The sequence below is a fragment of the Sebastes umbrosus genome, chromosome 3 (assembly GCF_015220745.1).
Source record: "Sebastes umbrosus isolate fSebUmb1 chromosome 3, fSebUmb1.pri, whole genome shotgun sequence".
NCBI classification, from domain to species: Eukaryota; Metazoa; Chordata; class Actinopteri; order Perciformes; family Sebastidae; genus Sebastes; species Sebastes umbrosus.
The window spans coordinates 15,898,196-15,913,933 of record NC_051271.1 but is presented as its reverse complement, the minus strand read 5'-3'; the positions used below and the strand labels follow the sequence as shown (position 1 = coordinate 15,913,933).

General features: G+C 39.4%; 1 protein-coding gene across 1 annotated transcript; it reads right to left on the bottom strand.

Annotated features, from left to right (window-relative positions):
* Window positions 1-1,317: 1,317 nt before the first annotated feature.
* Window positions 1,318-15,060, bottom strand: aplf (aprataxin and PNKP like factor). The gene is made up of 11 exons (XM_037765798.1): window positions 14,935-15,060; window positions 14,661-14,824; window positions 13,581-13,652; window positions 11,366-11,529; window positions 10,725-10,887; window positions 9,916-10,063; window positions 7,929-8,104; window positions 7,412-7,710; window positions 5,776-5,892; window positions 4,782-4,828; window positions 1,318-2,275 (listed from the first exon to the last, which is right to left on the bottom strand). Exons 2-11 carry the CDS (start codon window positions 14,766-14,768, stop codon window positions 2,067-2,069), a joined length of 1,503 nt encoding a protein of 500 aa, XP_037621726.1. The 5' UTR covers window positions 14,769-14,824; window positions 14,935-15,060; the 3' UTR covers window positions 1,318-2,066.
* Window positions 15,061-15,738: the final 678 nt, after the last annotated feature.

Here is a 15,738-nt window from a genome sequence, read left to right as displayed (position 1 = left end):
TCCCCTGAGATGCTACACTCTGTACCTTTAGTGTATGAAAAGTAAAAGTACTCATCGTGCAGTATAACCTTCCCTGTCAGTGTTTTACTATTATATCTGATCTTTCTGGATTAATATTACTGCTGCATTAATGTCTATGTTGCATTTCACTAAAGGAACTTTCTACCCTCCCTCAGCTTGTTAATGTGAGCAGTGTTGGGGCCCGTTGTGTGAAATAAGGAATTATAATGCCAGTCACGTGAGAGGAAAGATATTTTCTCCAGCAAGAAAAGGATGAGGTGAGACAGGAAGCGGTTTGATGTTGAGGATTTACCTTCACAGTGGGATCATGTGTTAAAAATGTATGTAGTGGTGGTACTGTGGGTGAATCCACTCGTGTTGTTTGTGCATTCAGAAAGCAGCTCTGGAGTCGTGATGGTGTTTGCAGCTGTTGAAATTCATGAGGCCCGCCGGCCAGTTTAACATCACCAATGAATGCATAGTGTCAGCTGGAGGACCCACGATGCACCACAAACAACCTGACGGGCAGCAGACCTCAGATCAGCTCTCTGTGGCAGCTTTCAAACTCTGTCACCTGTGCTGGGTCTACACTTGGTGCTACACTTCAGCAAACTGGTTGACAGGACTTATTCTCAGGGGTGGAAAGTAACTAGGTAGGTTTACTCAAGTACTGTACTTAAGTACTATTTTCAGGTACTTTAGTATTTCCATTTTATGCTCCTTTATACTTCTACTCCACAACATTTTGGAAGCCAATATTGTGCTTTTTTTAGCAGATATTTCCTGTTTTATATCATATTAAACTGAGTATCTTTGGGTTTTGGACAAATCAAGACATTTGAAGATATCACCTTGCACTCTGAGAAATGTTCACTATTTTCTGACATGTTATAGACAAAACGATTACACGATTAATCTAGAAAATAATCAGCAGATTAATCAAAAATGAAATTAATCATAAATTGACCTACTGTTGATAAATGAATATATAAATGTGACATTTTGTGTTGTTCTTGTAAAATTCTCTCTATAATTGTACAGAGTTTGGTGGGTGACTAGTCAAGGATTTCTGCTTCATAATAACACCATACAATCAAAAACAGGAAAGAGTGCCTGGGTTAGCTCAGTTGGTAGAGCAGGCGTCCATGTATCAAGGCTTGGTCCTGACCGCGGCGGCCCGGGTTCGAATCCGGCCTGTGGCCCTTTCCGCATCCACTCTCTCTCTCCCCCCTTTCAAGACTCTATCCACTGTCCTCAATAAAAATGGAAAAATGCCCCCAAAAAAATAACTTTAAAAAAAAAAAAAACAGGAAAGAGTTTGTTTTCATCAAATGTATTCAATTAATGTAAGAAAAACAAATTAGAGCAACAATTATAAGACATCTACTCCTAAAACATACATATTTACATGAGCAGAATCAATCCCAAACAGGAACAGATGGAGCTTTTATCTGAAATAAAATCTAAATGAAAATAAAAAATCTGATAAAACATACAATGAAAAAGGTTCAGTTTGGACTAATGCTTACATACTGCAGCTGAGTGCTGATCAGAAACTATGTCGGAGTGTTTTCAATGGTTCAGAACAAACACTTAGTGGTTTGTCAAATCAACTCGTGTGTTTTGCATCTTCAGTAAACAGCCAGAACCGATGTCATGGGAACATTCCCCAATTTAAATTAGCGTTACGCTGCATGAGGCATGCTTTTCATTCAAAAACCTATTTGCTTTAATTAGCCCGAATTACCGCAGTCCACTGTTGTGTTTGAGGTTGCTATGACGACACCTGCGAAGACACCTGACAGCTTTTGCATGTTGGCAGCTGGAAGCAAACGTTGAAAAGAAAATATAAACTCGGAAATCTTTAAATGTGTTGTTGGTAAACAGACGGGAGGCCACAGAGCTCAAAGTGCTGCTTATAATTCACTTTTAGGCAGGATTCAATCAACTTAGATCCAAACATCTTCGGTGTGTTTTGGAATGTTTCCCACCCGTACATGAATCTGTTGAGGCCTCAGCTGCTGCAGCAGTGAATCAAACAACAAAAAGAAAACAGAGGTCTGTATCTACTTCCTCTTCTTCGTAAAGGCCTTTGCTTCCTTCTGCAGTCCTCTGATGTCCTCTTTACCACTGTCATCTGAGACGGGAGGCGCGTAGTCTGAGTCATCGCCCGCGTCCTCGCTGTCGTCGTTTATGAAGCTGTCGTCATCCCCAAAGTCCTCGTCGTCTTCATCATCATCATCAATCTTTTTGGGGACGGTACGTGTAGTGCGAGCTGTAAAAGCATAAACAGTGTGAACATGACGATATAATCCAGAGTGAGACAATACAAAAGGCTCAAAGTGAGTACCGTGGAGAGTTTTGTTTCATGTTGCCCTATCTTGACAAGTATTTGGACACATTACCATGATTTTTCTTTTTTTCTTTTACCATAAAACAATAAAAATCAGTCAACGTTGGTGATCCTCTGACTTTTCATCAAGCACCCGCATCAATTTTAATATGTGCAATACTTTGGTTTATAACCAAATATCTGCAGAACTAATGACATTCCCATCAGCCTCAGCTATACTCTGCTGCTATTTAGCAAATGTTAGCATGTCAACAGGCTAAACTAAGATGGTGAACATGGTAAACATTAAACCTGCTAAACATCGGCATCATTACACTTAAACAACAATTGTTCACCATATAAATATAAACGAAAACAGTTTAGTTTATGACAAAAGATTTGGTTTTACTGTAAATGTATGTTACACTGATAACAGGTGTATCTGTTGAAATTATTCTGTATTATTCTTGTTCTTATCATTATTGATAGAAATGATGGACAAAACAAAAAAATCCAAAATAATGTTTCAAGGAAACACCTTTGAACATTTTCATTATTTTCTCATGACCTTTAGCACTCACTTGACTTGAAAGAAAGAAATCTGGCACATATATGTGTATTTAGATGCAGATTAAAAATCTTTTACACCCTATTTGTTAAATAAAAAAATTAATGAGGATTGTGCGGCTTTGGCAGAGGTTTGCTCTCTCCAACTGCTTTATAGTTTTTATAATAATAATAATAATAACAATAATAAACCCATTAAACACCAACACCATTGGTGGTTGGGCCACTTATGAAATCACTGCTTTGGGTAAATATCTTAATTTAGATATATACTGTAATTTATATTTTACTTGAGTAATCCTCAATACAACATCTTGTTTCTTTTCTTCGCTCCTCCAAAGGGTAAAAGGACAGCAGAGCCATCATTTCTCCGTCCTTCTTCTTCCTGTCAGTGGCGTCTTAAATCAGGAGACAACTGTCGAGGACGTGGAGCGACTGAATGTAAATGAAGCGCTATCAACTAAATGTCAACTGAGGCTGAGAATGTAAATACTGCTGAGAAAAACACGTTTCTCATCAGTGTAGAGAGGTTTCCTATTAAATGGTGGAGGGCGGTGGTGTGTGTGTGTGAGTGTGTGTGTGCGTGTGTGTGTGTGTGTGTGTGTGTGTGTGGGTCAGAAGGTAATTTCCACTCCAGGAAATCAACGGGGGTTGATGTCTTGAAGGATCCTGAGATTACAATATGACCTGCTAACAGAAAAAAATCAATAGGCCCCAGTGGGTTTATGGATCCTGAGCAGCTCTGGTGACGGGTCGTGTGTGTTTGTGTGTGTGTGTGTGTGTGTGTGTGTGTGTGTGCGTGTGTGAGGGAATATAAGTGTGACGCTTCTTCTTCAGGTTGAGGATCTGTTGCTAAACCCTTTCTGAGAAGGAAATTCCTTTTATATTTTCTACGTTTGTTACATAGCTGATTGTGGTTAAAGGACCAAACAGCACTAGTGGTTTTGCACAATCAGCCCAGTAAATCCTGCTGCTACTGTTAGCGCTCACAACATTTACCAAGTGATGTAAAGTGGCACTGTCATTTTTAAATGTCCCGCCTTCCAAGGCCCCATTGGTTTAGTACGCTATCAAAATCATCTTGCAGAGACATGAAACCTGCTCAACAAACTACAGTGATGCATCACAATGAAACACGTTTGCACTATTTTTCATTAAATCTACTTAATATTAGAGTTTTAATAGTGTTTCAATTGTAATTGTATTCCTGGTGGTGCATTCATGTCCTAAAATGAAGGTATGACAAGCATCATAGTATTAATTAATTAAAGAACGGGTCATTATTATTTTTTTTTTTATATCATTTTGTAGCTTCCCAGTGGTGTTCCTCATCTGAATATTCACATTTTGGTCAAAGTATATATGTTTTAGCGCCAGAATGCCACCAGACTCCATTCACAAAAATTCATTCAACGTCATTTTCATTGGTCATTTTACCACTGGAGTATACATACAACCCCACTTAAGTAATCCAAACTAACACTTTCAGTTATTTCCAAACTTAGCACAGCTAATGTTGACACACTGAATGTTGAAAACAAGAAAAATTTGACATTAAATTATAAAAAATTATTTATGTTCACTAAGCAAGCCATTTTAAAAGGCTTTATTAAATCTGTATATTGGACCTGAGTTAATGTCTTTTTCCTGCATTTTAAAGAAGCTTTGATCACCTGACATCAAGAAATATATATTTTTTTATTAAAATGTATTATATTTGTCGAGAGCAGAGCCAATTCTTTGATTAAAATAATAGACATTTAATGTCGATTATGTTTACTGTGTCCTTAGTGTTGATGCTGTATACTGAATTTTACTGATATCATTGTTAATTAGAATCAGGATATTGTCAAACAGAAAACAAAAAGGTTAAACATCCTACCTGCTTTCTTTGTGTGATTGTATTCTTTCCTGTGAAGAGGATTTTTCCTGTCAGGGAACAAAAAGTCACAGTTGAGTTTGTTGTTTTCAGTAATAAATTACATTAATAAACAGGGCGAAAGTGAGCTTCAGCCCACCGATCACTACTGCGCAGACTCTGGCTCCAAATGACGCCAAAATCTCCGGGATCCGGGATATTTTTTTTCACTTTTGTACAGTGGGAGGAAGTGGAGACATGTCGTCCATCTATATATATATAGATATATCTATATATATAGATATATATACAGTCTATGGTGTCAACCCCCCAGAAAAATGTGTTGTCACAATATTTTGCTCAAGTGTTGGACAGACGGAGTGACAAGACATCTCATCATATAACAGTCAGACTTGTGATCTGCAGAGGATGAACCATTTCCAGTGTAGATATATCATTGAGCTTCCTCGAGCTCGACCCTCAGGACAAACTTTACATCTTTAGCTCCAATACCGCGAACGAGCAAAACACTGGCCAACTTTTTTGAAAGTATGAGACTTAATCTAAATAAAAAGTTTGTTCTGACTAGAAGTACTATGACAAAATGCAACACATTTTTTTGTCAATGAATAAAAAAGATAACGTGAAAGATGGATGGATGTTTTTTGGGGCATTTTTAGGCCTTTGTTACAGACAGCAGAGATGATGACGGAGAGGGAGACATGAAAGGGGATGTTGCAGTTCATGGTTGGTGCTTTAATCACTGAGCTACAGGGGCTATCATTAATTACTGCTGTAATGCAAAGTCTTATTCAATCACCTGTAATGTATGTGTCTTTTCTCCTGATCGGTAAAACATATCGTCTACTACCAAAACCCGTCTCTTCTTCAGGATGATGAGGAGCGTCTTGTAACGTTACGCCATCTCTGCCGTTAATGTAAGCTTCATCAGGTCACCAGGTTTCCCATCATACCTCTTAATCCCTCCCTTTCATCTGACCGTGCTGTGATGTCTGACCTGTAGCAGTCGGTGCCGTAGGGGCACTCAGGCCGGTCTTCCTCCTGCGTCTCCTCTTCCTCCTCGTAGTCGGTGTCACCGGGGTGACTGCTCTCCTGGAAATGGGCCGGGTTCCTCCTGGAAAAACAAACAGGGAGGTGATGAGAGGTCTTCAGAGACATGTCGGAGACTCTGCACTCAAAGCATTTCTGCAGGATGTTGCCCTGCTGCTGCTCCCCCGTTATGTACATTTAATTTAAAAAGGACCTAACAGCGGAAGTTCTGGACCATTTAAACCACAGACTGAGGTCAGACTGGGGCCAACTCTTCTTAAGAATTTAAGCAGCAGCAGGGCAAAATTTTGTGAGGATGTCAAATCACACAGGTCGACTAAAAAAATATGAATTTTATCCTACTAATTACATTTGAACATTATTGGATGTTAGTAAAGAAAATGAATTACAGTAAGTTACATGATGAGAGATTTACAATCTATATTATATACATATAAATCAATGTAAAAAATGAACAGTTCACTTTTGGTAGCTAAATGACTACAGCTGTCTTTAGACCAACATAAATCCCTCTGGTCTGCGTTGTTGTGTGTTGCAGGTAAAAAGATGAATAGTCCATTAAAAGCTGTTGTTGTCTGTAGTCGATGTATTTAGGGTAAACTGTAGAACTACCACAATGCTTCATGTTACACGCTACTACAGGACGATATTAAGAATTCAAGGAGGCAACAAAAGACAACTGAATATTTAAAAAAAAAAGGGAGAGTCCAAGGCACTCTTCTGGCAAAAAATAAAAAGCCTTTATTCAAATGGCTATTTCATGACATGTTCAGATTGGGTAACAACCCACCCCCATTTCTTCATGAAATAGCCATTTGAATAAAGGCTTTTTATTTTTTTTGCCAGAAGAGTGCCTTGGATTTGAACGTCTGAGCACTCATTGGTTTGTGGACTGCTGTTTTGAAGCTCGGCATGTTTGACGGCGCCATTGGCTGCCCTGTCCACAGCAGTGCATTGCTTTGTTCCTGGACCAGTACTCTTGTCTGTTTCCCCAAACTGGGGGCGTGCCGACCGTCATCTACTGTAGGTAATACCCTGACTACAGATAAGTACCTCATTCAACCTCACTTTAAAACACCCAAATTATCTTTTTAAGATCTGCAGCTGGATGATATTGGCTGATCTGGTTTCAGGTGTTTTACATCAATCACACTGTAAATGACGCTCTGAGTTTTCACTCGTCAATTTTTTGTGATTTTTTTCAGTTTTGGGGCTTCAGAGGTAAATGAATGTGGCTGTGATGCTCTGCTCCACTTCAGACCCACTTTGTGATTTAGGGTTGTGTAAGAAAACCTCAAAATTCATGTTTAGCTTTAATGTTTTTGAAATAATCTTTTATGTTATATTCAAGAAAATGAATATCTGTTGAGGCTCAAAGCAGAGAGACACGAGGCGGCTGCTTTGAGAAGCTTTTGGACCTGATTCAGTTTTTGGCTCGTTTCATGTTTATCAGCTCAAGTGCACTTCATCTCATCTTTGTTGGAAAATGAGCCACATCAAAGAAAAAGCCCTCTGGCAGGACTTTCATTTTTTTTTGCACTGAAGAAGCTCAGCCTCAGTGTTTGTGCTCAGGTAAACATTACCTGTAGCAGCTCTTCCCGTACGGACACGGCTCTCTGAATCCGGATGCGGATGCAGAGCCGCTGTTCGACACGACAGACGCTGCTCCTCGTTTAGTGTGTTGTCCATTTTTCGACTTCTTGTCCTCGTTCTCAGATTGGCTGATTTTATTCGTCCGTGTCGTGGTGTTTATGTGCGCTGTAGATGTCTCTCCTCCTCTTTCCTCCTCGTCCACATCCATGGTGAAGCCGTCAGACTCGTCGCTCATCTCAGACCTCTTGGATTCACTCTGAAGCCTGACTGAGGGCTCTGGAGGGACATCCTGAGAGTCAACAACAGGAACAGACAAACAAAAAGGGGTTCATTAGTCTGTAAAGACAGCATGGAGACATGTTTTGGACACTCGTTGAAAAGGCAGTCATTTTACAGTCCAGTCATTTACAGGTAAGATTGACAGGAGGACTTATTTGGACCAAACTGGACCAAAAACAGTGAAAACACGTGATAACAGCCACCGACTAGTCATTAACAATACTCAACTGTTTTAGACTGAGCTGCTTCCTCTTCTTCATCACTTTTGATCTTCCTTCTCCTCTTCTTCGGCCTCTCCTCCTCGCTGAGCTCCGCCTCCTCAGGTGAGGAGGTCTTGGTGGGCGTGGCCCGTTTGGCTGCGGCTCCTTTAGTGCTGGTTGAAGCTCCTTTACTTCTCTTCACAGCTGATTGAACGAAGAGACAAATGTCATTGTCAGAGGATTATACAGCAGCTAGAGTTCAACAGACACTAAAAGATTTAATATTTAATAATAATATTACATTTCATCACACAAAATCTGTTAAAAATCAATGCTAGTATGCATTGTATTAGTCGGAATATGTGTAACATTTCAGGGGATCTATAAGCAGAAATGGAATATAATATTCATAACTATGTTTTCATTAATGTAGAATAAGAATCTTTGTGTTTTCGTTAGCTTAGAATGAGCCGTTTATATCTACATAGGGAGCGGGTCCTCTTCACAGAGTCCGCCATGTTGCTCCGCCATGTTTCTACAGTAGCCCAGAACAGACAAACCAAACTCTGGCTCTACTTTTCACGTTTTTATGTTACCTGAAGGCCACCATAGTTCTCCGAAACGCTTGTGAAACTGTGAAACTAACGAGCAGCGTGTTAAACCGTGGTACCGCCAGCTGCCGTCTGACTTCCGTTGCTCCTAAAGTAGTGTTATTATGGTAAGGATGGCCTTACTTTCCACCACTGCTAACAGTTTTGTGTGAAATCAAACTCATGACGTGACTGTGGACACATTTGTGAAAAAGACTCAGTGAATGAAAGCAGACGCCACAGAGAGCATCACAAGTTTCTCTTTAGGAAACTGGAACTTTTCCATCGCCCCACTCTGCCCAGTTAAACTCAGCTCTTGAAGTGCAGCGCAGAGCGGATGGACGCAGTAACGGAGGCAGTGATGAAGTCACTGCGGGTCCATCCAGCAGAGCAGAGCCGTCTGCTTTCCTTCACAGTAAATTTTACAGTAGCAGACACTTAAACAGCAGCACTCAGGGGGGAAAGAGAGGATCTCCATCGTCTTCTATTAACTGCTCTAATTATCAACAGAGAAAGGCTAACCGCTGTGTTTTACACTTCTATTGATTCTCTTGTTAACGTCAGTTCGTCAAACATCACAGCAGTCAACCTGCTCAGCTTCTCTATTCAAAGAGAGCGACACCTTCAGACAGGTGTCAGCTGCTGTTTAAGGTCAACAAACGTCTGCAGCGTTCAGGTGGTGTCCCGACGTCCCAGCAGCACCTAGACAACATCACCTGGAAACAGACTCCCATTTCTTCACCAGACACTTTGTGCATTAAAGCTGAAAATGTACCACAGCACACGTGTCTTAAAAACAAGCCTAATATGGAAAATTATATTTTTTTAGCTGACATTAATGCTGGTTCAACCATTTAAAACAATTTGTAACATAGTTTTAAAAAGTGCTGTATAAATAAAGTTTATTATTATTATCATTAGTGCAGTGCCCGTTCAAAATGTGACTATGTGCGGTATCGGTAACGCAGACGGCCTTGTCAAAGCGTTTGTATTTGACGCTCTGGGAATGAGAACGGGCTGAAATATCCCACTCAGTATGCATCTTGGTCACAATTTTAAAAAACACATCTAACAGATGCATGTCAAGATTGTCTGTTTATGTTATGTGTTTATGTTTAAAAACAAAAAAATATACTTATTGGCCGATATCTTTCGCTATCTAAGTTTTTAAATCTCAAATACTGATATCTGCCTCAAACATCCGTTATCAGTCTCACACAATTTTAAATGAATGCCTCCTAAAAACATGTTTAGATCCACAATAAAAAGGGAATCCTTGTTGAGGATCCTTGAAGACCCAACAGATGTATTGTGATGTAAAGACGGATCCCATTAAGTGTCAAGTGTGGACAAAAGAGGGTTCTTCTGTCTGTGTGGAGAGACACGTGACAAAAGTAATAAATCCATGAGACATGAACACACTACCTTTCGGGCTGGAGGATGAGGAGGAAGCACTGTGTGTCGCTGCTACAGCCGCCATCATCCACGCAGGTAACACTCTTCTCTTGGTGACAGATGGAGTGACGTCACTTTGGTCCTCTTTCTCTTCTTCTTTTGGTTGTGTAGAGTCTCCCTACATGAATGAAAACAGTTCTCAGTAGAGTACAGTGGGTTTATCATCAGAGCTGCTGCTGCTGCTGTCAACACCGAGACTGAAAACTATAACGCTGATCATCTTAAATGATGATCAAGAGCTTTTTTTCTTTGTTTTTGCATGTCTACTCGTTCTATTTAAAGCAGTTATTTCTGCACAGTTGCAGATAAAGATCAGGTTATACAAAATAATATTAATTTTATACGATTTGTAGAAGTAGATTCCAGAGGTGGCTGCGTGGGATTGTTTCTGACTCGTGTGATCCAAAAATGTCCAATAACTCCAGAGCATTGTTAAGTCCAAAAGTCAACAGATATTGAAAAAAAGATAGCTGTAATCATTTCCAATTTTCACAACATGTTTTTATCTTCTGCTTCAATCCATATTTGTTGGAGTTTAGCCTTTAAAACAACATTTTCACTGAGGTCAAAAAGTGTTTACGCTCCTGCTCGCCGCACACAAAGGGAGGTACGCACCTGTATTAACGGGGCAGTCTAGCAGCAATCTAACGGCACCATTAATTACATTTTATATAATAAAATTATATAGTATGGTAATAAAATTATTCAGTATATAGTATGTAGAAATTTCAGTATTGTGACAACACTACTGCTGATAAAGGTTTTGATGTTAAACAAACCTTGTTTAAACTTCTGTTGGCGGCTTCCTCCTGGCTGGACAGAGCTGCTGGTGTCGGCTCCTCGTGAGGTGGAGTCTGTCCAACAGGAGGAGGAGGTGGCGCCACATCTGGCTCGGGAGAAACAGGAAGTTCTTCTTCTTCTTCTTCAAACATCTGACTGTTTCTGCGGGAAGTTATATTTGACAAAATAAGTTAAAAAAATGAGTTTAAGCCTGAATAATTGAGGTTGAAGTCCTCGTTTCTTCTCTGATAAAAGCTGGAATTTCTGTCTGAATTAAACATGACCTTCAGCTGGTTTGAACAGTGGGAACATTTGCTTGAGAGTCCTTTTTCCATGTGTTTGATCTTAATTTCAAACAGAGACAGGACAGTCAGGACAATGGAGGGGACGCTAATTCGTAGATAAAAGAGAGAACCATTTTCCTAATGTTGGCTTTTAATTGAGTCAACACTTGAACTGGACCCCATTCAACCCCACACAGTCTGCTCTGCTAAAGATAAAAGATAAGATTTTTATTAAACAGCCTCTTCCATCTGATTTAATTACTCACGCAGACGTCTGGGGGAGAAATTGCAGTAAATGAGATTCATCTCTTGATCTTGATGGAGAGGAGCATTATTATTTTTTTACGTGTAAGTACCTGGGAGTGCGGTCTTCTCCGCCCACGGCCACCACCTCGTAGATGTACTGCCCTGGCAGCAGAGAGAACAAGTCTCCATGATGAAGAAGGTACCAGGAATCTCTCTGCAGAGGTCGAGGGTCGTCGCTCAGGGACGACTGAACAAAGCACGGGTTCAGGTGGGTCTAGAGATCAAAACAACAAGATGAACCCATAAACTCCAGCAGGGTTATTATTGGATGTGGGAAAAACTAAAGTCTGTAATGATGTTTTGGGATTTATATTCAGTCTTTAAAGCGGCTGTAATCAATATTTTTATAATAAGCATGAAAAGCCAACGTGATAGGTGTCTCTGGTGGTGAATTATCAGCTGAATCTGCAGCTCCCCTCAGCTTTACGGAGCTTTATAGTGAGTTTCAGCTCATTGTTTAGTTGGACTTATGTGAGAAAATCTCAAAACACAATGTACCGTAATGAATATGTAGAAGAACACTGTACGAAAAAAAAAAATTTAAATACTATGCTTGTATTTCTTGTATCTACACCTCAGCACTACTTTGTACAGTCTGACACAGACTGCAGTCGTTTTTATTAGACCTATCACTATAACTGCACAGTAGGGGCCTTTGGTTAGTTAGTGCTCTCTCTGTAGGGCCCCTCTTAAACGGGTCACAGTGACCTGATTTTTCACCTGCACCGATCATCTGAAATCGGTGGCTGATTTTCCTTTATGCACACTGCCCTGCAGCCAAAAAACTGCCAGCGAACGTACGCTATTGAAAAGAAAAATCTGAAAGCATTGTGATTTTCTGTTTTTTATGACGCAGGTATGAAGGTCAGAGCATTGATAGCCTCAGGCTGTTATTGATGCAATTGATTCCACCTCACAATTAGAAAATGGATGAAGTGTTGTGACTGTGAAGTGTTAATTATTTGAGATGATGATTTGAGACGTGCAGATGCATCGACTTCAAGTCAATTAAACAAATGATAACTAGATGAGGTCGGTGTGATTTATGTCTTTAATGCTGTCTACTCTTTTCTAAACAGACCTCCATCTGACGTCTGCTGCTGGAATGACTCCATTCTCCCTCAAGACTAATAAAGATCTGAGTATTGAATGTATCTGTTGGAAAAATGGTATGTCATTACAGCAACTAAATGGAGACCTTTCAGCCATCATTGACATCCATTACTCCTAAAACACAAGATTTATCTTGCTGCCAGAAACAGAGACCATCCATCCGTTAGCTATAACTACCGATACCTAACTACAGATACACTAAACACACTAAAGTGACATGAGATGACTTCCATTTCTGCGACATTAAAGTTCACAATAACATTTCTGAGTGAAGACTCTAGTTTGGACAGACTTCATAGCACACAATCAGCCACAAAAGTAGCACGCTACAGCTCACAGACAGGCAGCCATGCAGACAACGCTAAATAATTATATTTTAACTAGGGCTGTCAAAGTTAACGCGATAATAACGCGTTGATGAAAATTTGTTTTAACGCCAATCATTTCTTTAATGTATTAACACCATCCTTCTTTCTGAGGTTGTAGCGGGCACAGTTTTAAAGCTAGAGTGAAGCTTCTGGCATCATACGAAACAAGAAAACCTAAAGAATCCATTGGTAACAACCATGTCATACTAGCTTGTCGCAAAGGAGCTTAAATAAAGCTCCAAACTTGCACTAAATTTTGGCAATGAAAAACTGTCATGGTCATTTTCAAAGGGGTCCGTTGACCTCTGACCTCAAGATATGTGAATGAAAATATGATAATCACATGCAGTTTGGGGCAAGTCATAGTCAAGTCAGCACACTGACACACTGACAGCTGTTGTTGCCTGTTGGGTTTGAGTTTGCCATGTTATGATTTGAGCATATTTTTTATGCTAAAGCAGTAACTGTGAGGGTTTCTGGACAATATGTCATTATTTTGTGTTAATTAATTTCCAACAATAAATATATACATACATTTGCATAAAGCAGCATATTTGCCCACTCTCATGTTGATAAGAGTATTAAATACTTGACAAAAAAAAAAGCACTTAACTATGGACAATCATGCGATTAAATATTCAAATCAATTGACAGCCCTAACTTTAACCACAAAAAGTTACAGATGTGTAACTCATGGTATGCTTTGGGATAAAGGCTCACGCTTATGGTCAAACATGGCAAACCACTGGTGTGGATGTTTTAAATCTTCAGTGAGAGGACGTACCGGTTTGAGACGCAGCTGTCCGTTCAGGTTCTCCAGCAGACCATGAAGTCTGGACACTCTCTTATCGTTGACCTGAGACAACATGAGGAAAAACAAAACAGGAGAAGAGCTTCAGTACAAAATGATTCAGATTATGTTCAGGCTCATTTTTTAGACGCAGAGATGATTTATAAACTCAGATGTGCAAAAAAAAAGCCATGATATCATATTGGAAAATCTGTCATTTTTTTGATGGCTCTAATAACATAAGTACTACGAAGACAACGGTGTACCCCATCAGATATTACACATCCTGTACCAGCTGCCTCCATGTTATCAGTATAACAGAGTCCTCCAGTGGTTCAGAGGAAGACCTGCAGCTCAGCTGTAACACTCACATCATCCTTAGTTTTAGTCTTTAATAGTCTTTTGTAGTCTTTAATAGTCCTGGGTGTGTATGTGGAATACACAATACAAAGATATTGATCAGTTTGTCTGGATCAAGCAAAATGGTTAGTAATGGAAACAGTATCAAAATGATATACAGTAAATCAGTGCAATAAATTACATATTGATTATCTAATAATAAGGATAATCTATATCTTTAAATGTGACAATTTCTGGACAGTTTGAGTGGATAAACAACCCAAAAAAAATTAATTGAAAATATTTTCAAAAGTTCAGTAAATGGAGAATAGACAGATAGATAGATAGATAGATAGATAGATAGATAGATAGATAGACAGATAGATAGATAGATAGATAGACAGACAGACAGACAGACAGACAGACAGACAGACAGATAGATTATTGTCCTCTGTTGGGTAGCAGTGGTGGAAGAAGTATTCAGATCAGAAGAATAATCAGGTAAATGTACTTCAGGTATTTAAAGTATAAAAATGTCCCCTGTGACTGTTCTGCTATTCAAGTGAAAGACTCAAGTGAAGTACAAGTACTAGTACTAGTACAAGTAATAGAGTACTTGAGTAAATGTACGAGGTTACATCCCACCACTACATTTACAGTAATGTTTATTAAAGTGCACTGTTGAGAGTAATGCATAGTAAACTACAAATAAAGCCACACAGCAGGAGGACTCACTCCCAGTAAGGGCCCCCTGCCCAGCACCGTCTCCCCCGGCGGCAGGTGGATGGGAGCCCCTCCACCTCCACCGTCCACCGGGACGAGGTCGAAGCCGGAGCCGGACATGTGCTCAGCAGGGCGGGACTGGAGTAAGCTTCTTCACCCCCCGTTCACTGGAGGAACTGGTAGAAAACACATAACGATACAAGCCTTTAACCATCAAGTTCAATGGATTCTGAGAGCTTTTGGAGAGTTAAAGCAGGATTTAATATGCATTTGTACTCCTGCCTACCTGTTGTGGACGCACACTGGATACTTATTCCTCTTCACAGCACAGAAAGCAACTTTGGCTGCTGTCAGCTGCAGGATTCAAAACTTCCTGGTTGCAGTGGCGCATGCGCAGTAGACGTCAGGCGCCAAGCAGACTTCTGGACACCAAACTCCATCAAGATTTTGTTCAATTTAAAAATGTTCTTGTTTATTTGCGAATTATTTCTGGTTATACAATAAATATCAAGACGTATTATGAATTAGTATATGCCATTCTTTAATTCGGCATACACATAACATACATTGCACGACTTTAGTTATCACAATTTCAACTTTTTCATTTGATCATCATGTTGTGAATTTTAATAGGCAAGGCAAGGCAGCTTTATTTGTATAGCACATTTCAGCAACAGGGCAATTCAAAGTGCTTTACATAAACATTCAAGAACATTGCGACAAAGTGCAAAAGACCATTAAGACATAATTAAAACAGTTATAAAAACATTAAAGATTAGAAAATAAAAACAAGCTAAAAATAAAAGCTGGGATAGAAGCTAAAATAGAGTATAACACACAAGAGTAAAAGCTCTAGTGCAGTATAGTGCAGAGGAGATGTATGACTCTGATCGAGTTGCAATCCTCAAAAAACGTTTTTGGACAACTAACATTTTATGAAGGTTTGTAGGAAAAGTACTTGCCCAAACTATATTACAATATGAAAGATAGGGATAAATTAGAATATAATTTTATAATTTGATAAACTAAAGACACGCAATGTTATTTAAGATTCAAGATTCAAGATTCAAGATTCAAGATTCAAGATTCA

Excerpts from the sequence above, each read along its gene's own strand:
- aplf (XM_037765798.1), bottom strand. The coding sequence starts at position 14,768 with ATGTCCGGCTCCGGCTTCGACCTCGTCCCGGTGGACGGTGGAGGTGGA. Across the intron at positions 8,105-9,915 it reads CTCATCCTCCAGCCCGAAAG|CTGTGAAGAGAAGTAAAGGA; the intron begins GTAGTGTGTTCA and ends TCGTTCAATCAG. Across the intron at positions 2,276-4,781 it reads CAATCACACAAAGAAAGCAG|CTCGCACTACACGTACCGTC; the intron begins GTAGGATGTTTA and ends ATGCTTTTACAG.